Raw genomic sequence first — 20,570 nt, forward strand, 5'->3', positions numbered from 1 at the left:
ACTTTGGCAAAAGGTACTTTTGAGCTAGTAAACCATTTTTGCTTGTGGACACGAAAGAGCAAGGCACAGCTCAGGTAAGAAGGATGCTGGGAAGGCGAGACGGAGAGGGGGGGGGGGGGGGATGGGACATCACGGCGACAGCAGGGAAGTAAATGTAGTGTTTGCAGCATCCACTAGGAAATGCAATGTTTCTTCACCTCTTGAAGGTCAGTTTCCCTGAGGTAACATGGAGGCCGTTAGTCAGGGAGGGGAGGGGCTTACCAACATGCTAACTCCGCCCCCACCTCCCTAACTGCCTGACTCCCCGGATGCAAAAATTCGAAAGAATCTGCAGGTGTAATTTTCGAGAAACTCTTTGGATTCGTGGAATCTGCTGGTATGAAGCTCTCCTTGGCTGTGGGGTTTGGGGGGGGGGGGGGAGATAGCCCTCCCCCCTCCCTTTAGTGTTTGGCATTCACATGTTTCTTGGAGATTTCGGTTAGTGTTGGAATAGAGCAGGGGTGGGGGCTGCCACGGCGACGGCTGCCTGTTAATGCACCTTGTGAAATCAAGAGGGAGGGAGGAAAACAATGAGGGGCTCGGGGGGGGGGGGGGATTCCAAGGCCTTGATAAGTCCAAGAGATGGGTAATTAAAAGGTAGGGAAAAAAACACCATTTCACAGGAAAGCCCTTACTTATCCTGGGGGAGAACTTTCACCTACACTGGGTCCCACCGCTTGCCCTCCCCCTAAACACACCCTGGTGGCTGCCTGGTCCCATGGCCGCAAATGACGTGGATCACAGTGACTGAAAGCAGGCCTGACTCCACCCAATCATAAGCCTGGCTCACCCGTGCAGAGATAATCCGGTGGCCTACCAAGCACTTAAAAGCTGGAGCCTGGCCAGTCCAAAAGGCAGAAGTTGGGGGGGGGGGGGGGGGGGGGTGGATAAAAGCTGAAAAAAGATAATGAACAAATTGGGGTATGGGATGGATCTTGTACCTCCCCCCGAGTGTCAAAAAAAAAAAATGGATCAAGACCAGCATGGTACTACTGCCTCCAGTGCCAAAACCGGGCCATAACGTTTACACCAACTGCCGGGGAGCCTGGTGATTTACCAACTCGGCACGCCCATCTTGCCAATCCACTCGTGTGGACTACTGACCACAGATTATTTAAGCACCATTGAATGCGCTCGGACTCCAAAGCAATTTGATCGTTACTTCAAATCCAATGTCACTTATATTACATCTATAGAATTTATATATTTCGATACACATATATATATATATATATTTATATTAGATAACTGGTTTCATTCTTTAAAAACATAGGATAGCAGCATCACTTAAACCACACTTGGATTGCAGCTTGCTTTGGCAGCTTAATGCTGGTATCGAGTCGCCGAAAAATGATGACGATGCGAACTGGAGTCGGTGTTTTCCGAGCACTGTGATTTCAGTCATCCAAACATAGCACATCAAACTGCAAATAAAAAAAAAATTGTAATAAAACAAAATTTAACAACACGTGTCAAACTCTTTTTGTACATATTATTCAGGACGATCAGTACATTGTTAAAGCTAACATGCCTAAGAAGAGTATGACGAAACGAAAGCAAATTCGGATAAAACGCTACGGTAAGGCCGTCGTACGAACGTAAAGGAAAATAAACTTTCTTAATCATATACATTTCAAAATGATACAAATTTAAAAAAAAAACATGCACATCAGTCTGTTAGCAACTGTGCTTGCTCCGTTTGAGGGTGGTTAATCGATTGGCTTTCCTGAAACAGGGCGCAGCAAAGAGCTAAGGCTTTGCTTGAACCATATGCCATGAGCGAGGGGGGGGGGGGGGAGATAGAGAAAGAAAGAGAGGGAGAAAAAGAGAGAGAAGGCGGTAATGCAAGAGAACAAATAAAGACTGAGACGGGAAGAAAGCCTGAATATGTATTGGGACTATGATGCATGGTGTACAAAATACACCTCAAGTTTCATGGGATTTTTGTCTTTGCCCTCAAATCCCTTCATCAGACTCCCTCCATCGCTGGTCCTGCTCTCCCTCACTTCATGAAGAAGTACTGCAGGATGAAGGCGATGAGGATGGAGAGGCCAGCGAAGCCAAGGACGATGACAGCGGCAAATCGCTCATCCGAGGAGATCAGGCCCACGGCCGGGCCGGCGTGGCCCGCATGAGCCTCACCGGGGACCTGCGGCTCGCAGCGTCGCAGCGTGAGCAGGGAGGGAGGGCTGGGGGGGCCGCAGAGCTCCTGCCCGCTGGCCTGGCAGTGGCGGCACACGCAGACCCGGAAGCGGTGGTCCGTGTTGGTCTGCAAGCTGGAAATCTGGAACATGTTCTCCTCCCCCTTAAACACCTTTGGGGTGGGAAACGGAGATGATGTCACTTTAGGCACCACCCCCTACATGACTTCAGGTAGTCAATCCAATCAATTTTTGGGGGGGTGAGAAGGGGGCATGAAACTCAACCAGCAGCCCCTGTAGGAACCATCCATCTTCCCCCCCACCAGTCCTGGGCATGGGGAGGGTAGAACCTAGTTGGGAACCTGCGACCGCATGTTCAGGGCAGAACGAGATGCTGGAGGCGCATAAAGCCGCTCCAGCATCTCAGTTGGGGAGTCCGGTTGGTAATTTGGGGAAGCGGGGCTACAGTGGCATTCGCTTTACATCACTTTAATGGGCATTAAACTATTAAGAGGCCATCTTGGCTGCTCACACTCTCATTTGGAAGAACAATGCATGTAGCATGAGCATGAATCAGTCAGAGCCGCTTTGCGTCTACTGGCATTTAATTTACCTTCCAAGGCAGTAAAGCTTCCAGAACTACATAGCAAGGGAATAAGCCTGCAAGACTACAGGTTTAGGTTAGTACCACACACAGACATAACTGTCTGTTGGGAACAAGGTAAAGGATGACTTATCTGACCCTAATACTCCCCCCCCCTACATAAAAGTATATTTTTCAGGTGCAGTAAGGGGTCCTGAGGGTCAGTCAGACCACAGAGCCTGTCCATGCATGCCAGACAGACATCTTCAGGTGAATGACTGTGAAGTACCCACCCCTGTTCCCAACTGCCCATAGATGATGTCTTTCTCTCAGTGGGTCATTCAACTGAAATTCACAACAACTAAATGTCTAGGACAAATTTTACTCCACAAAAAGGAATCTCTTTAGTTAGCAAAATGGTTGCAGAAGAAATGACTGCAGCTTCGTGCTGAGCATCAGTGAGGGTAAACCGCAAGCCAAGCATTTAAACTCCTACACCAAGGGGAAGTGAACACCACTGTCAGACATGTGACTCACGCTGGACAATTCATTTCTGCAGGCTTGACACATTGAAAACTTAATGAGCTAATGAGTGTGATTTGCACACTGTATGCCAGTAGCGTGACAATTACTCTGGCACTTAAACGACACAAAGCGGAGATGCAAGGACGCCTGCCAGAGAGGATCTTGAAGGCCTTAAGATTACTTACATGGAACTAAATTTGGAAACTATTAAGACAGCGAGATAATATTACATGTGAGATACATGTGGGGTGTGGAGCAGCTCTTTTTGGTCAGATGTAGCGAGTGACATGTTCACCATCTGGCCCAAATAGGCACCGAGTGCCTGCAGAAGCCGGGAGGTTAATGGTAAAAAGCCCCTTAGTTAGCTGGGGCTGCCAGGAATTCAGCTAAATGCTGGTGGAAGCAAAGACAAGGGCTGGGAAGCGTCCAAAAGATAATGGTGCTTTGAGTGGAATGGAATTCATGCAGATGGCTCTCTCTATTTTTGTTGAACGTGCAAAAAAAACAAAACAAAAAAAAAAACAGGAGAATATTTTGACCACTGTGAAGTTTACAACTGCTCACTCACTGCCTCGCAACCAGTCTGCAGAATATCTTCTAATAAATTGATTGCTTTAGTCCTTCAAAAGTCACGGAAAATCACAGATAAATTAATGACTAAATTAGTAAATGTAGACTCTTAGTTCAAAGATCAAGCCAAGCTGCTGGCTTTCACAGATCTGCTCAGACAACGGACTCACTGAGAGACTGTGATCCGGTTTGTACCTCGTGTTTATCAAAGCAGGCGCACAGATCTGCTCGGAGAACGGACTCACTGAGAGACTGTGATCCGGTTTATACCAAGTGTCTATCAAAGTAGGCCCGTTTTCAATAATGCTAGCTTGTCTGGGGGGTTGGGTGGTCAGTCAAGCCCCCCAGAGGCCTTTTCCCTCCATTCTTCAGGCTTTTCTTTCTTTTTCTCTTCCCTGTTTCATGCACATATCAATGACGTAACAATGGATTGGAAGGCACTCTTGTCAAGAGACTTGCGTAACTCTGTCGTGAACGACGTTATATTAAAATAAATTGGACGGAACTGTTTTGAAATAGCCTGGCTTTAAATGGTGCAGTACTTTAACTCAAAACCGGTTTGTTTTTCCACAGAGCTTTATGTATTGGCTGCCTTTCGCGTCCTTGTGATAACCACGGCGCGGCAATCGTCTCCGCTGGAACAAAGATAAGAGCTGTTATGTCCCCAGAGCACGGCCGTTGTGACTGCGGGGGCTTCAGGCAGAGCAAAGAGCAGCCTTGTCGCCGCCTGTCCCGCAAAAAAAAAGAGCGTTTTTTTAAGGAGTTGTTGTTCATTAAGGCCACTAAAAACAAAATGTGACACAGGTCCGTGTAGAGAAACAGTTCATCCTCAGACAGTAGGAACAAAGTGTGTTTGGCGGCCATAACTGCTGCTGATATCCCCCGTCATGTGTCCAAATGCATTTTGTCGCAGAGCATGTGGCCTTTACAATCTACTAGTTCTACACATCTAAGTATTTACTGAAACTTCTCCCTCACCTCCATCACTCAGCACTTTCCCCGATAATCAGTCACCCATGAAATCCTAATGTCCGCATTCTGACCTTAACCGTTATGCCCCCTACTGGCCTGTCACTGGCACACACTTTTTATGTTGATCTATACCATGGTGATGCTTAGGCAAATAAACTACATACAAAATATGGTTTCAGCTATACTATGTATTACAAGATTACGCAATTCCAGCCAGAGAAGAAGAAAACTCAGACATGCATGACAATATATCAAAACACACTACGGCAGTGTGCTTTAACATAGTATTTCAGATCTCCACAGTGCCCAAAGCAAGTGGACAAAAAATCGAACTATTCTTTAAAATTCTCTCCTACCTCCAAGTGTCAGACAAACAGAACTGTGCTACAGTCCTTCTGAAGCTCAGAATTAGCATATATAACTGCCAACGACCAAGGGAGCCTTGAAATATACCTTTAATAAGTGCAATATGACAGCTTTGAGTACATCGTCACCTTCAGGCCGTTCGGGGTGTTTGTCATTTAAATTTATGATGACCAACCTTGGCTTGTCCCTCAGGTCTGGGGTTTTTATACTCGCCCACGAATCAGGCTCGGGTTATGAAATACGTGCAAGGTTTACTTCGGAGTTTACTTTAAAAACGTTAAATAAATAGATGTTTAGAGCAGCCAGATCTACTTGTTCCCAGCACTGGGTCCGTTTAAGCAGAATCTTGACGGGGACAAGCTGCAGAATAAGAGAAAGGGATCAGAAGTGGCTTCATCAGGTGAATCTATATCTGTCTTTCCAGACGCCGCTGCTCGACCACAGCCCCCGGCAAACGCAGGGAAGAAACATCTTCCCGTCTAATGTATAAAGGAGGCAGACTGGGGGAGTTTGATGCACCTCCTGTTTCCAGTTACTGCCCACGGACTCAGCATTCTTGACACACTTATTCGCAAGACAAATGGGCGCGGCGCGCGACAAAAGTCGAGCCCTTTCTGCCGTGTAACCTGTGGAACGTTTACAGAATGTAGGCGCCAAGCAGAGCCAAGCGGCGGATTCCGCTTCAGAATGATAATGATTAGCGGCGGTACTTTTGAGTCATGCACCTTCATTTCTGACTTTCCTGACAAGAAGCATTGATGGATGATTCAGTAGCTGCATTTTTTTTCTTCTTTCTGTTGAACGGCTATTGAATGAGACCTCTTTTGATTCTGTGCGGTTCTGGCCGCACTCAGGAAACCTGAGGAAGATTCAGGAAACGCAACAAGTGCGATTAAAGAGACGAGCATCCTCTGATTATCTGTACGCTGGCGGACCGTTCGAGGTTATAGCTTCAGAGATGGCGGGAGGTAATATGTCAATGGCTTCTGCAATAAACAGACTGTAATTTTGCAAGTTCTGGTGATGCGACTCCGAGAGTTGAAATGCCGACAGCTGTGAAGCTGAGGGGGATAAAGCCGACAGCTGCCCATCAGTGCCAAACCGGCAAAATGAAACCGCCACACTCGTCTGCATCCCAGTAAATGTGGCACAACCCTCACCTTTTTTTTTTTTCTTGCTGCTGCACCTATGTCATTTGGAACAATTTATTAGAGAGAATAAAGAACATGAATGAATGAATACAGCGCATCCACCATGGCTGTGTGTATCGACGGCGCCAACGGAGGCAATTTGCGGCAAACGATTTCCAAATAATTTCACGATAATGCTGGGGGTACAAATGCACTCAGAAAACAGACCCCAAAAAGGAAAGGGGGAGGGAAATAAACTGACAAAGGAGGATAAAAGACTGGCAGCGTGATTTAAGCAGCTCACTGGCTTAAATCACGGTAACCTGTCATGACCTCTGACCTGCCCGCCAATGAAAGGAGAAAAAAAAATCACAACATTAAGATTCTGATTACAGACCATCAAACCGGACTGGAACCCTCATCTGAGAGATGGAAACGGACCGGAACATGGAATGGGGCTGGGGAACATTAAGCTGCCCACTGCGGATCGCCAAGGAGACACCATCGATCCGTGCAGCCCGCTGCCCGTCAGGGTGAGGGCGAAACGCCACCCTTGCCAAGATCGATCGACCCGACACATCGATCGAGCCGATAATGACGATTCAGTGCTTTAGTCTTTTTTACTGCGAGCGTCTGTGAACGGCGGGACAGTGGTCAATTCTTCCTGTTCTTGCCCACCCCCCACTCACCTGTTTGTACTCGGACTCCCTTCCGACCAGAACCTGGAGGATGTAGCTGACTGGGTCTCCTCTCATAGGCGGCACAGGTTCCCAGGAGACCTCGCACGCGTTTCCGTCCAGCTGGACCAATCGGGGAGCTGGCAGTGGGGACAGTCAGGGTCACTGCAGTGATGTCATTAATAAACCGGGGGGGGGGGTTGAGTGCGGGGGTCCCCGTACCTTTGAGGGCCGGCGGCACGGACTTGGTGGTGCTGAAGGTGTAGACCTCGGAGAAAGGCCCCTCCCCCGCCTCACTCAGCGCCTGTATCCTGAAGCTGTAGCTGCTGGACTCCGTCAGCCTCTGGACCTTGTAGGTGTGACTGGGCCCCCGGTAGATGGTCATGAACCTGAAAGGAGAGGGGCAGGTTTGGGAGGGGGGGGGGGCATCAATGTGGGGGGGGTCATAGGAGAGCACCAGCAGCATTACCAGGGCGGACGGCTGGCACCAGTAAGAGTCGCAGACCAGGGGGCGCAGTGATCTCAAAGTATGTTTTATTGTCAACAGATATATGCATGAGGTGAAATATCGTCAACTTTGGTCATAGTGCAAAAAAAAAGTGATAAATAGAATATTGATATTGAGACATATAAACATCATAAATACATGACAGAAATGCCGAACAATGCAAGCGATCGCCCTCTAACTGCATCTCCCAGCGCTGCTATTTCCTGCGTCATCGTCGATGCCTTTCATCGATCTCCTGTGTGGCCAAACTGCGGAAACGGCCAGATGAACAGAATGATAGGGAACTCAAGAGGGGGGGGGGGCTGGCTCGGTCTCGCAAACCCAGTACTGTGCTCCCAGCTTGGAACCGAGACTCGACGATGTGCGGAACCACGGACCCCATCAAGTCTGCAGAAAGCGGAACGCGGAGCTAAGGTTTATCGCTCTTATCTGGTTAACCGCAGAAATACATCACAAAACAAACAAACCGCAAACGGTAGATTAATTAAAACGCATATTGTTTCCAAATCATTTGACTTAGTTCCGTGTGGCGCGTCAACTCCCCCGCCCCCCCATGCGCCCCACCCCTGCCAGCGATACAAACGTGATGCGTTGCCGTGGGAACGCGGACAGATTTCAATGCTTCAGAGCGACGCCTCTTGCAACCGTAATAAATCTTGCGGTGGCAAGAGCTCTCCTGAGCCACAAAGGTTTGATAACGGTAAATAAATAGCAGGGAGAGACCCGGAATCGATGCCGATGGCCCGGCTCTGCCGTCTGCATCAGGGACGCGGGAGGTGATGTCTCATCTCCTCCTGCAGTTTGTTTTTGTTTTTAAAACAAGACTCTGGAGATCAGCGAGCAGGCGAGTCCCGTCGACCGCGCCACACAACGCAGCGGCCAGCCCCGCAGGAAGAGATGCATGTTATTTTGGTTTTATTTTTCGAGGGCGTGACCCATGTCTGCTTCTGATACCCCCACCCGCTACCCTGGCCGACCCATCTGCCCGGGTTGCCTGGGAAACGGCACAAACAACAAGACGAGCAGAGTCCTGGTTTTACTTGAAGGGTGCGTAGGTCCAGCCTCTGATGCCCCGCACACAGGTTCACTCCGTGGATCTCTGCCAGCTGCTCAACACCGCACTCTCCACTCCCAGAATCCTACGTCCATGGGCTTCATGGATCCCCCCCTCCCCCCAGAGAAGGAAAGCTAACTAGCAGAGGACTTGGAGTAATCTGGCTTCCAGAAGATTCTGCCTCCTCTATACTGACAGGACGCTACGGAAGACGGCAGGGGGCTCGAGCCGTGGTCGGGGGAGCAGACTGTGATCCATGCTTGGCGTCACACTGCTAAAAACGAACCAAATAAGCACGTCTGCATCTCAGTTCCTCTCACGGAGCCGTGACGATGCTTTTCAGGCAGGCATAGAGAAGACCCACATGGTGAGGCCTGACGGAAGATCAGACTGCGGCCCGATTCAAGCAGGAATGGAAAAGCTGTTGTTTAAATGTCTCAAAAGTTTGTTTTAAACTTCAGCAAACTTTAAACTTTGTATAAACTTTGTATCATTTAAGGACATTAAGGACAAACGGCAAGAGAAATCCCAGCATCAACAGGGAAGTGGTCGTGAGCCAAACAGGGAAGTGGTCGTGAGTCAAAAAGGGAAGTGGTCGTGAGCCAAACAGGGAAGTGGTCGTGAGCCAAACACCTCCCGTAGCCCCCTCGGGATGAGGCCCTACCGTCTGTTCTTGTCCTCCATCTGCAGGGCAAAGGCAGTGTCGTCATTGTTGTTTAGGGTCCGTGCCCCGCTGTTCTCGCCCCATTTCAGCTTGAGGCTCTGAGGTCCGGTGGCGGAGCACTCCAAGCGGGGGGGCGCTGGGGGCAGGGGCCGGGTCCGGGCCTGGAGGGGTGCGCAGAAGGGGCCGGCACCGATCTCGTTTACAGCCTGTATCTGCAGGCTGATGTGCATGGGGGGGGGGGGGCAAAGGACAGACTGTTACCATGGTAACAGAGACACTATAAGACCTTAAGTGTTTAGTGGCTTGCACAGAAACGAAAACAATGCCCAGCTTCTGAAGTTAACAAGGAGCATCTTGCGTGGACCTCAGGGAGGACCTGACCGAAACAGAACCACAGACCGGACCTGACCGAAACAGAACCACAGACCGGACCTGACCGAAACAGAACCACAGACCGGACACCTTCGGACACAGTCATTTGTCCCTTGCCTCTGACCGTCACAGCGATGTAATTTGACCACGATGAATGCAAATAGGCCTGTCGCCGTTTCCCGGGTGACCTGAGACTAAAACGGCTAAATGCTGATGGATGGTCATTCTGATGAGCGCGGAGAGTAGCTAACGACGGTATTGGCCGAGAGGGGTCTGTGGGTTTCCTCTAAGCTGGTTTATATTCCGCACAGCATGGTCTGACCCCCACCCACCCACCCACCCAAAGTCCTCAATCTTGATCCAACTGCAGAGGTGGCTCAATAATGCCATCAAATCACACCTTCGGTTCGGACGCTGTACCTATGACCGGAAGGTCGCTGGTTCAATTCTCAGGGTCAGCAGCTTGACTCTTACCCCCCCCCCCCCCTCCCACTTGCTACCCCAGCAGCAAAACGAGCCGTGAAATTCGACAGGGGACTGTGTCACACTGGCTCAAACCTGTTTCTCATTTTTTGTCTTCCTGAATCACACACGGTACCACTGCTGCACTTACAGTATCCTGACGCAGCCATTGAATCACCCGCTGCTCTCGACTGGTACGACGCTCCCCGACTGAGTGCCCCCCCCCCCCCCGCCGCTGTTTACATACACAGTGCAGTAGCCAGGCGTGCAGGCAAATGCGGGGGATTTGTGACAGGGGTTTGGCAACCCCAATGACTCACCGCTGCGGCAGAGGCTCACGTTTCTGGACCCCTACTAAATGTTCCTGGTGCACCGTCTCGTTCCTGACACCGGGAGGCGCCCACGTCGCCACCCACCTTCCGGACCCGGACCCAGCCCCAGCTCGTCAGGAACAGAAACAGAGACGGGTATCCTAACTAACCACCATTACGTTAACTGCCTGTCTGTGCTTTCTAAAGGTAATTGCAAGTAATTGCTAAAGCAATTGGACTGCATGCACAGTTCACAATAGCTCCAAACGAATTACAGAAGACACACGTGTCCCTAAGGCATGAGGCTGGACGGGGGCATTTATAGTCTTTCCTGCAAAGTACCTTGGGGTGACGGGGTAGATTTACACCATGGGGTAGATGTACAGCAGTGATGTCACTGCAAATCCTTGGAGTTTCTGGACCAGTCATAGCATGGCCTCAGCGCCCCCCCCGCCATACCCCAATGTTTCATAAGGCAGGGAAAATGCTAACCACTCACATAAAAGCAGGACTGTGATTAAGCCCCCCCCAAAATGACACATTCCGGTCATTACCGGAATCTTATCAGCTTCACAGTGATTTCCCGCTCGACCCTGAAACAACACAACAACAGCAGAAAATGTCAACTGCCACCCCCCCCACCACCACCCCTGATCTTTGGTATTTTTTACTGATTTTTTACCTCGCGGTTGGCCTGATGACACAAATGGCCCCTTAAATACCAATGCAGAGAGGTTCTTTCACTCCTGTTCAATGTAACCACACACTCAATAATCCCCCTGAACTAATTACGGCATTATGGCTTCACACAATAGTGAAGAATAAGGCACGATTGGTGACAGACCCGCTGAACATAAATCAGGAAACGACGGCGGTCTCATAAAACGCACGTAAAAATTGGATAGCTGGAGCGAACCGATTCAAATTCATTTGCCGTACAGGTTTGGTTGCTGCTTTGATACAAAAGTAACAAAAATATGCAGGAGATAGAAAAAAAAGTCAGATGTTGTGGGTCCTGAATGCATTTTTAAGGAAATGTTAATAATGACCTTAAAATGCAATACAAAAACTAAAGCATATGCTCCACTGCGCAAAACACATTTCCCTGACAAACTTAATCGAGTGGGAGCTACTTCCTGCATCCGAATGAATAAAAAACAGCTTTTGATAAATGACTGAGCTTAATTGTTATTTAAAATCCACCTCTGTCAATCCGACTCAGGAAGAAGAGTCCAATAAAGGAGACGCTGAACCCGAACGGAACGAGGACGTTCCTTCATTCCGCCCCCTTGATGGCGTTTGCTTGGCACGTCGGACGACCCATTGATAAGCTTCTACCGTGGTGAAGTCAATGTGACACTAGCGTGGAGGGGGACCTCGTCACAAATTCAGCAGAGCTCACCGGGCTGTGGGCAGATGGTGCTGGATGGAAAAAACGCTCAACGTTTGATGCCAATATGGACATTTTTGGATAAGGTGCATTACAGCATTACAGCTGGTCAAATCAACGGAATAGGATGAGTATCCATCTCAGTTTGCGGTACGATTCATATTGCTGTCGGGTTAAAAATAACCCAGCTACCTTTTAGCAATCCGCTAACCCCCCCCCCCGGTATCTCCCGATAAAATCTGCTCTTGCTCTTGAGTCAGAAACTAGTCTGGCAGTTGTGGAAACCCTGTTCATGACCTTAACCGCGTTCTGCCACACAAGCGGGGCGGTTCGGTTTAATGCGTTGTGCCCCCTGCTTCTGCCCCCTGCTGCCTGGAGGCTGCAAGCGCTCCCCATCTTAATTCACTCCCTCCCCCATTAAGCACCACTTTCTCCTTCCATGATAATCGTCCATGTCACATTTCCTGCCACAGGACACAGACTACGTCTTTATAAAATATCGTCTGTCAAACATTTCATTAGGGATAATGACTTTTTCTTTGCCCTGGGGAACAGACACATACGTCTGGTCATGGAATGTAAAGAGCAGTTAGAAACCCATCGGTACTGGCTTGTCTGAATTGGAATACTAATTCATATTTAAAAAAAGTTTCCAGAAGCTGTTGAAAGGGAAACTAAAAGGCATTTTAAACTTAAGTTTAACATTTAAAATGAGAAGACAATCGAAAACTGATGGACCATTTTCAGTCGCTGACGGAGGAGAATGGGTCTCGAACCCGGGCCTCGTCCCACCTGTAGGGGCTGTCCGGCTGCAGCCCCTCGATGGTGCAGCAGGTGTCCTGCTCCACGGTGATGAGGCGGTCCTCCAGCGCAATGCTGTAGGATGTGATCGGCGCTCCATTGCTGCACGGCTCCTGCCACTTAACGGCCAGGCAGTGCGACGGCGAGAAGGGCTGCCCGTCCAGGCGTTCCGGCTCCACCAGGCAGAAGACGGAGACGGCGTCAGGCACCGTGGCGGGGGTGTGGCAGCTCACTGTCTCGCTATAGGGGCCTGCTCCCGCCTGATTGGCCGCCTGCAAACGGGAAACAGGAAGAGGGCATAAAGCACCCAGCATTCTCCCAGGGGGCCCGACTGCGTGCGCGGCCTGCATTGTCCCAGGGAGCCTGACTGCGTGCGCGGCCTGCATTGTCCCCGGGGCCCGACTGCGTGCGCGGCCCGGCCTGCATTCTCCGAGGGGGCCCGACTGCGTGCGCGGCCTGCATTGTCCCCGGGGGCCCGACTGCGTGCGCGGCCTGCATTGTCCCCGGGGGCCTGACTGCGTGCGCGGCCTGCATTGTCCCCGGGGCCCGACTGCGTGCGCGGCCCGGCCTGCATTCTCCGAGGGGGCCCGACTGCGTGCGCGGCCTGCATTGTCCCCGGGGGCCCGACTGCGTGCGCGGCCTGCATTGTCCCCGGGGGCCCGACTGCGTGCGCGGCCTGCATTGTCCCCGGGGGCCCGACTGCGTGCGCGGCCTGCATTGTCCCCGGAGTGTGTGTGTTCACTGCATTCTCCTTGGGACTCTATTGAGTGCAGTCAGCGTTCAGTCACACAGCCTGATAAGCTCCCCTCTCTCAGCTACCCATCCTAAATCACCTCCCTGTTTCTGCCACTAAAACACCCGTAACGCAGAACTGCAGTATCAGGGGCTGTTTTTAATTATATGAAAGTTAAAGTGGCTGTAATTAATTACCTGTAATGGCAGTTGTAATTGTTTGCCTGTAGGCTACAGAAGCTGTAAGCTACAGAAGCCGTCATTGATTACCTGTAAGCTACAGAAGCTGTAATTGATTACCTGTAAGCTACAGAAGCCGTCATTGATTACCTGTAAGCTACAGAAGCCGTCATTGATTACCTGTAAGCTACAGAAGCCGTCATTGATTACCTGTAAGCTATAGAAGCTGTAATTGATTACCTGTAGCCTGCACCAGTACTGCGAGGCTGCCGTCAGGTTGGGAATTTCACACTGGGAGTCGGGACCGCAGTACACCAGCTCGAAGGCGCCCTCCTCGCGACTCCACTCTAGCCGGTACTCGGAGATGTCGACGCCGAGGTTTTCCGGGCTCTGCTGGGGACAGCAGATGCGAAAGGCCATGGGATGACATCTCAGGACCATTACGCAGTGACAGTGACAGTATCGCAGTTGCACCATTCATATTCGCACTGGTGACATTACGACAGTGATGTGCCTGGTATTTGCCGTGGCGGGCAATGAAAATCAACAATTTACACAAAAATCATAATGACAGGCTTAAACAATGAAGGGCACACAAGATGATGCCCCCTTGAGAGGGAGTTTTGTAAACTCACTGCAAATCCTTGGAGTTTCTATGTTCTGTTTAATAGTGAGATGGGAAGCTACAATGTCAGACCAAGGCTACTGGTGGGACGCTAATGGGACGGCCTGTGCAGGACCGGGGCGTCCGCAGGCACCGTAATGTAATTATACAGCTGTAAAATTCACTCACTGGCGGCCGGTTGTTGATGAATGGAACCTGAGGGCTGCAGGCCGACAATGGATTCTGAGGCCTTAAGAGAGCCGTGTTGGCAAAACAGCAGGCAGCCATTAATTCCGCGGCTCAGAAAAATGCCTTTAATCAGGCCAGTCTTGGCCAGCAGAGCCGACTCGCTCACTGTCTGTACGCTTTGAGATGGACACATTCATCTTGACCTACAGACTTTAAAAAAATGGTGCCTAAACACAAATGTGTATAATGACCTGCGTGTCACAAGCACGGAGATGTTTTCCTCCCACTCACCTCCCAGCTGGCCAGAACGCAGGAGCTGGACCTGACTGTCAGTAAGGGCGCCCCACACTGGCCTGGAGGTCCCGCAGCAGTTGTAACCTCCGTTGGATCCGAATAAGCACCAAACTGCAGGGGAGGAATGTTAGCCGGAATTAACATTCCTGAAACAAAGTAAAACTTGTTCCCGGTGCTGATGATCCTAATTTAGCGACTTGTGTTTAAAGTCTGTTGTTTGATCGAACAGACAAAAGTACAACATTACGTTGAGACTAATTCAGTGTCACATTAAATCAGACTGAAACAGCTCTATCCTCCTATTGTTTGCCAGATGGTCACACACAGAAGGAATTTGTCTCTGAAAATGAATGCCGTTTCTATTCCGTTCGGAAAAATTGAGATTGCATTTGCGTTTCAATAAAGAAGAAAAGCTTTGGGCTATGCTGGCATAATCTGGAAATATTTAATATAGTGATCTATTCTAATCCATGTTTGAACATCCTAACCGACTGTGACATACGTGTGACACAAGGGCTGGGTTCATAAATCAGTCCTTAATTTCAGGCCCCCCCCCCTAGATTTTGCCGATTGGGCAGGCGACGTCGCTGCGTGTTTTATATAAATATGAGGGGCGTGACTCCGTTCCCCTGAAGGTGACTGCATTTCAGAGTTTCAACAGCAAAGTATCTAATCAAAGATCACCACCCCCCACAACAAAAGCCCTATAAGGCCAGAAAGATGTCAGACTTTACATTAAACCCAGGAGTGAGTGAAATAAGTTTGGGAAAACCAGCCGGGTGGAAGACCCCGGGTTTCTGGCTCCAAGGAGAATAACCCACCCCGGCTTCGTTGGCAGCACGGACACGGAAGCTGTAGGAGGCCCCGGGAAGCAGGCTGGCCACCGTGCACTCCAGGTCGGGCCCGTGGTAGACCTCCGCTGGCTTGGCGTCTGCCGTGCTCATCTCCAGGCTGTACTCCGTCACTTCGCATTCGGAGGAAGGGCAGTCTGAGGAGGACAGAGACAACAGGATATGACAAATGGACTAAGCCAAAATCCTCAGGCAAAGTCCTGGAAATTTAATCCGCTCTGGACAGGGGACGTCTGCAGGCAGAAACATGGCGCTAACGAGTATCACCTGACTTTCCGTGTCATTGTGGCGGAACAGCGGCGTTTAATGCTATTCACCTCTCTACCACCAGGTGGCAGTAACAACGGAACTCTGTCTGAATGAACGCTAACCTCTTAAAAACAGGACTGAGAAACAAAACATTCAAAGTCAAACGTAATAACTCTGCAAAAAACACTTTTTTTTTTTTTGTTCATGGAAAGTTCTTTTTCTGGAGCTCTGTAAAGAACAGGCTGTGCTGTCCAACGGAACGACAGCAATATGCGTCTCACAGGGATCCTTCCACTGAAAATGCCGGAAAGAAGCAGCGAGACAGGCGCCCCCAGGAAGCCCCCCCCCCCCCACGGCTGAGCCTCCCGATGCCGGCTGGGCTTTTAAACCGCCGATTACTGGTTGCAGGTGAGTGCCGAATTCTGGGCCGACCGTAACTGGGTTGGATCATTTGGATCGCTGAGGTGTCGGTGCCCTGGGCCAAGTGCCAGTTTGTCACAGAGCAAACGCTCACACAGTCACACATTAAGGGCAATTCATACACTCCCAACTGCAGGAAGCACCCGTACAAACACAGCGATGACACACACAGAGGCCCAAAGCCGGGACACGCAGCACCAGGTCAACCTATAAAACACATAAAACGGCTTCTTTAAAGTTAGGTTTCTTACCCCACTGCAGCTGGACTTCTTTGTGCTTGGCTTTACCCACAATCCTAGGGGGCTTGCAGGGATTCGGAGCCACGCTTAGAGTCCGGAGCATCAGGCTTTCTGAGCACTGTGGGGGGGGGGGGGGGGCATCACACCAATCAGTCAATTAATTTTTTCACATCACTTAGGGTATTATTCAAATTAGTTGATTTTCCTTACATTTAGACTGGAAGCTACATTTCTTAAGCTTAATCATGTTAAAATGTTCCACTCATGGGGTGGAGGAGGGCCTGAAATTGCAGTGTTTTTTCCCACAATGCCCTGGGGCCATACCTGACTATGGCCTCCCGTGCTGATGCTGCAGATTCGCAGTCTGTACAAAGTGCCTGGTTTCAAGTGATCGCATTCACACTGCGTGGCGGGGCCACTGTACGCCACCTCCCACTGGCTGGCTGTGGGGACGGCAGAGAGTGACAAAGAGGCGCCTTAAAAAGTGCGTTTCCACGTCCACGGAGTTGCCCGCTTCAGAGGCGCCGCCTTCTCGCGGCTCGGCCGAGGCGGAAGAGCCGAATCTCCAGCCAGCCGCCGTCCGGTAATCAGTGATTGCGGGGGATCGACAGATCACGGGGCTGAACCGGGAAGAAAACCAACTAACAGATGGATTGTTACTGGAGATGCCGTGAGGGGCTGCACGTATCAAATACACATCAATACAAGGGCTAACTGCCACCAGAACGGCATCCTGGGTAAGGACCCTTCAGAAACTCACTGGCATTACAGCGTATTTGCATAGATCGCTCTCCTCTGATCTGTATGGCTTCTGCCTTCGGTCCTGGCTGCTTGCACCTCACATCTAGGTGTCTCACCTTCACTTACACGTCTAAGTGTTTATTTGAACACCAGAATTTCTATCTTCACTCTCTCTACTGCTTCTTGTATTTTTCTCTCGTGAGTGTGCGTGTTCACCTGTGCACTTCTTGCCACCACCTGCACCAATCAAACTCCATGCAGTCCATGTGAATCAGAATAAAAGGATTCCCATTCTGACGGGAGAGATCGCTCTTTGAGCAGAACACACAGGGATTCTGGGAGGCAGGAGAGCAGATCCTTCGGCATCGCGCCCTACCGTCCGAGCTTCCTTCCGAAATTTCCAAGAGGTATGTCAAGATCTCCGATCCGCCGTTGTCTTGCGGAGGGTCTGTAACAGATGACAGGGGTTTAAGATGCGTCAGGAACAGCGTTATGCGACCCCACACCCACCCTCGAGGCAGCACAATGCGGTGTGAGCGCCCCCCCGGTGGTGCTCTCACAGTTTTCCATCCTGAAAGGCCTGATTTAGCATCTTCCTCTCATTCATCAAGGTACGCTCACATTTTCATGATTCATTTAGAAATGCGTGCCCAACCGTACATTTTTGGATCGCATAGATAAATAGCTAACTGGGATGGCTAATATAAATTAAACAAGCAAGCAAGCAAACAAACAAGCAAACAAACAAGCAAGCAAGCAAACAAATAATAACATCAATATTGGAAGTAACAGTAGAAGTTGCCGTCCGGCCACTCGTACCCCACTTGACGCAGAAGCCGTATGGCGTGACGGCGCCCTTCGCGCAGGGCCTGGAGGGGGCGCCGGGTTTATCGGGACTTGTGTGGCAAACCAGGACCTCACTGGGGCTACTCTTGCCCTCCACGTTGGAGGCTATGAGCTGGACGGCCAGGGAGAAAGAAAGAGGGGTTACAAGCGAAAGAGAGGATGAGCCAACACACGGAATTTTAAACGAAAGTTTGGGGGGGTGGGGGGGGCGCAGGGCCTTGGGAGCATGAAAAGTGGCGGTTTTTATGTATAACCTCACCTTTATTATCCGCTTAAACCCAAAACTTGAGGGGAGCATAAAGTATCGCAGCCACACAGCGTAAACATGACTGCACAACAACCGGAGGTAAAACACGCTTGTGTTCTTATTTAAAGCTAAAGGACGATCTGACCCGATGCCGTGTTTAATCTAGTTTCTGCCTGAGCTCCTTACAGACCTGCCCATCACACTGAGATGGGGGAGGGCAGCATCTAGAGAAATTCATTACTGGTAAATGGGAGATTCTGGGACTTCTTGATCATACAGCAAGATCAAACCAATGCAAACGCAATTTTTTTTTTCAGAATTTGATTTGATAATGATTAATTGTCATTGTTGACACACCACAGCACGCAGTGCACAATAACGAAATGTGTTCTCTGCATTTAACCCATATGTGACTTTTGTGACATAGCAGGGGGCAGCTAATTCAGCACCCGGGGAGCAGTGCTTGGGGGCGGTACCTTGCTCAGGGTACCTCAGTGGCGCCTTGCTGGTCGGGGATTCGAACCTGCAATCTTTCGATTACAAATGCACTTCCCTGACCATTAAGTCACCACTGCCCACTTCAACTCTATGCAGATGCATATATTCCATGCTTCATATTTTTCTGTAATGAGAGTTTTTGTATGTGTACACGGGGAAGACACGTGTGTATACATTTTTTCTTCGTAGCTTTTACAATTTAAATCTTGTAACTTTTAATTGCACAGTATAGTTCAATTCAATTCATTAGTATGGTAATTACATTGTCTCAAAGCGCTCTACATTGTCCCTGCTCAAAGTCCCCAGAGAGCAAGCCAGAGGTGACAGTGACATGGAAATACTTCCTATCTGGAAGAAGCCTTGTAGTCCTTTCACAGAGACAGAGACCCTGCATACATGCGGCAAACAAAACTCTTGACAAACCTGAACTTTGTTTCCATTACCAAGTAGCTCAAAGTACTTGCTGCATTTTTACCAACATTCCTCGCATTGATCTGCATGTCTCATACATTCAACAACCACACATGCACATTGTATATATCAGCCATACTGTATGTGACCACAGCCTTAACTATGTGTGTTTCTACTGCAGTGTTTCTCAATCTGGTCTGCGGAACCCCCCCCCACCCCTGCCCCCCAAGACAGCCCACATTTCTGTTCCCTGCTGGGAGCTGGAAGGCAGAGGTGGAAAGTTCAGGTTCAGAGTACAAAGCCAGCCCAAGATTTTGTTTCAAACAACCAGTTGTGTACAGAGAGTCACAGTGACAGAGTAACTCAACTGGTTGGTTGGAACAAAATCTTGGGCTGGATTTGCACGTTCTGAACCTGAACTATCCATCTCTTCTGGGAGGGAGAAAAAACATGGACCATCAGGGGTCCCCGAGGACTGGACTGGGAAACACCGACTGTATGTATGAGAGTCACTGATAACCAGCGACAAGGTCCCTGTTTGTATGAACACAGCTGGCCAACAAACCCGATTCTGATCAAGCCATGAAATGAAGACACTGCCCTGCTCCTCTGATGGGCCTCGATCTCACACATTAAGGCGCCGGCGGTCCGTTTGGGCTCACCCTGAACTTATACTGCGTGCTCCTCTTCAGTCCGTCTACAGTACATGTCAAGTTTTCTCCAGTGTACTTTGGATGAAATTCTGTTCCCTGCGGGAAACAAGCAGTTACCGGCCTTGGTCAAACTGGGGAGATTCTGTGGACAGCATGAACGGGGTTATCGACAGTCTAGGGGGGTAGCGTGAAACAGTGGGGGGGAGGTCATAGGAATACAACAAGGTCAGAAATACTTTGGAGAGGCCAGTTTCTACTGAATAATGGGAGTAGTGTAAGTGATGGTCAGTACCAAGTCCGGCACGTTAATTATTCATGGGGGCTCGGCAGAGGGGCGGGGCTTCCAAAGGTCTCACATTGTTTTCCTCCTGGATCTCCAGCGTGTAGGTGACCATCTCCTCAGCTGTGCAGCCGTCGGCCCGGGCCCACTCCAGTGTTATCCAGGTGGTTCCGGCCCGGACGAGCCGCGGGGCCTGGGGCAGCTGGGGGAGGGTGCCCGTGGTGTGGAAGACCACCTCGCTGCTGAAATCGCTGTGGTGGGCGAGGATGGGGCGAGGGGGTCATGTGACAATTCTGCATATGGCAGCCACCCGCTCATGGGTCAGAAAAGGGCGGCTAGGTGTTGACAGTAAGCGCTTTAACGAAAAGATTTAAAACCTTAAAGCATGCGCACACACACACACACACACACACACACACATTAGTAAAAGATGCATAGCAAGAGTAAAACTTGAACTTTAATTGAAGCCACCATTGGAGTGTTTCACTATGCCTGCCAATTTTAGCGTGAAACACTCAGTTAAGCGCCAGACTGGATTTGTGCCTTTTATTAGTCTTGGATGAAGCTCATG

The 20,570-nt window shown here is 50.0% G+C and overlaps 1 protein-coding gene across 3 annotated transcripts in view; it reads right to left on the bottom strand.

The window, feature by feature from the left end:
* Nucleotides 1-908: 908 nt before the first annotated feature.
* Nucleotides 909-20,570, bottom strand: part of fndc3ba (fibronectin type III domain containing 3Ba) — an 85,372-nt gene continuing 65,710 nt past the window's right edge. For 2 of the 3 annotated variants that reach the window (XM_023824423.2, XM_023824425.2), the window contains 14 exons: nucleotides 20,076-20,250; nucleotides 19,729-19,815; nucleotides 17,884-18,022; nucleotides 17,441-17,512; nucleotides 16,648-16,766; nucleotides 16,336-16,441; nucleotides 15,386-15,552; nucleotides 14,562-14,675; nucleotides 13,718-13,870; nucleotides 12,557-12,837; nucleotides 9,230-9,448; nucleotides 7,226-7,392; nucleotides 7,016-7,143; nucleotides 909-2,353 (listed from right to left, as the gene is read on the bottom strand). In XM_023824423.2, coding sequence (XP_023680191.1) covers nucleotides 2,042-2,353; nucleotides 7,016-7,143; nucleotides 7,226-7,392; nucleotides 9,230-9,448; nucleotides 12,557-12,837; nucleotides 13,718-13,870; nucleotides 14,562-14,675; nucleotides 15,386-15,552; nucleotides 16,336-16,441; nucleotides 16,648-16,766; nucleotides 17,441-17,512; nucleotides 17,884-18,022; nucleotides 19,729-19,815; nucleotides 20,076-20,250 — 2,239 coding nt within the window. In that variant the 3' untranslated portion in view covers nucleotides 909-2,041. The remainder of the gene's footprint in view (nucleotides 2,354-7,015; nucleotides 7,144-7,225; nucleotides 7,393-9,229; nucleotides 9,449-12,556; nucleotides 12,838-13,717; nucleotides 13,871-14,561; nucleotides 14,676-15,385; nucleotides 15,553-16,335; nucleotides 16,442-16,647; nucleotides 16,767-17,440; nucleotides 17,513-17,883; nucleotides 18,023-19,728; nucleotides 19,816-20,075; nucleotides 20,251-20,570) is intronic. The other variant, XM_023824424.2, reaches the window with a different exon arrangement.

Source organism: Paramormyrops kingsleyae, chromosome 21 (assembly GCF_048594095.1).
Source record: "Paramormyrops kingsleyae isolate MSU_618 chromosome 21, PKINGS_0.4, whole genome shotgun sequence".
In the NCBI taxonomy this organism is placed as follows: Eukaryota; Metazoa; Chordata; class Actinopteri; order Osteoglossiformes; family Mormyridae; genus Paramormyrops; species Paramormyrops kingsleyae.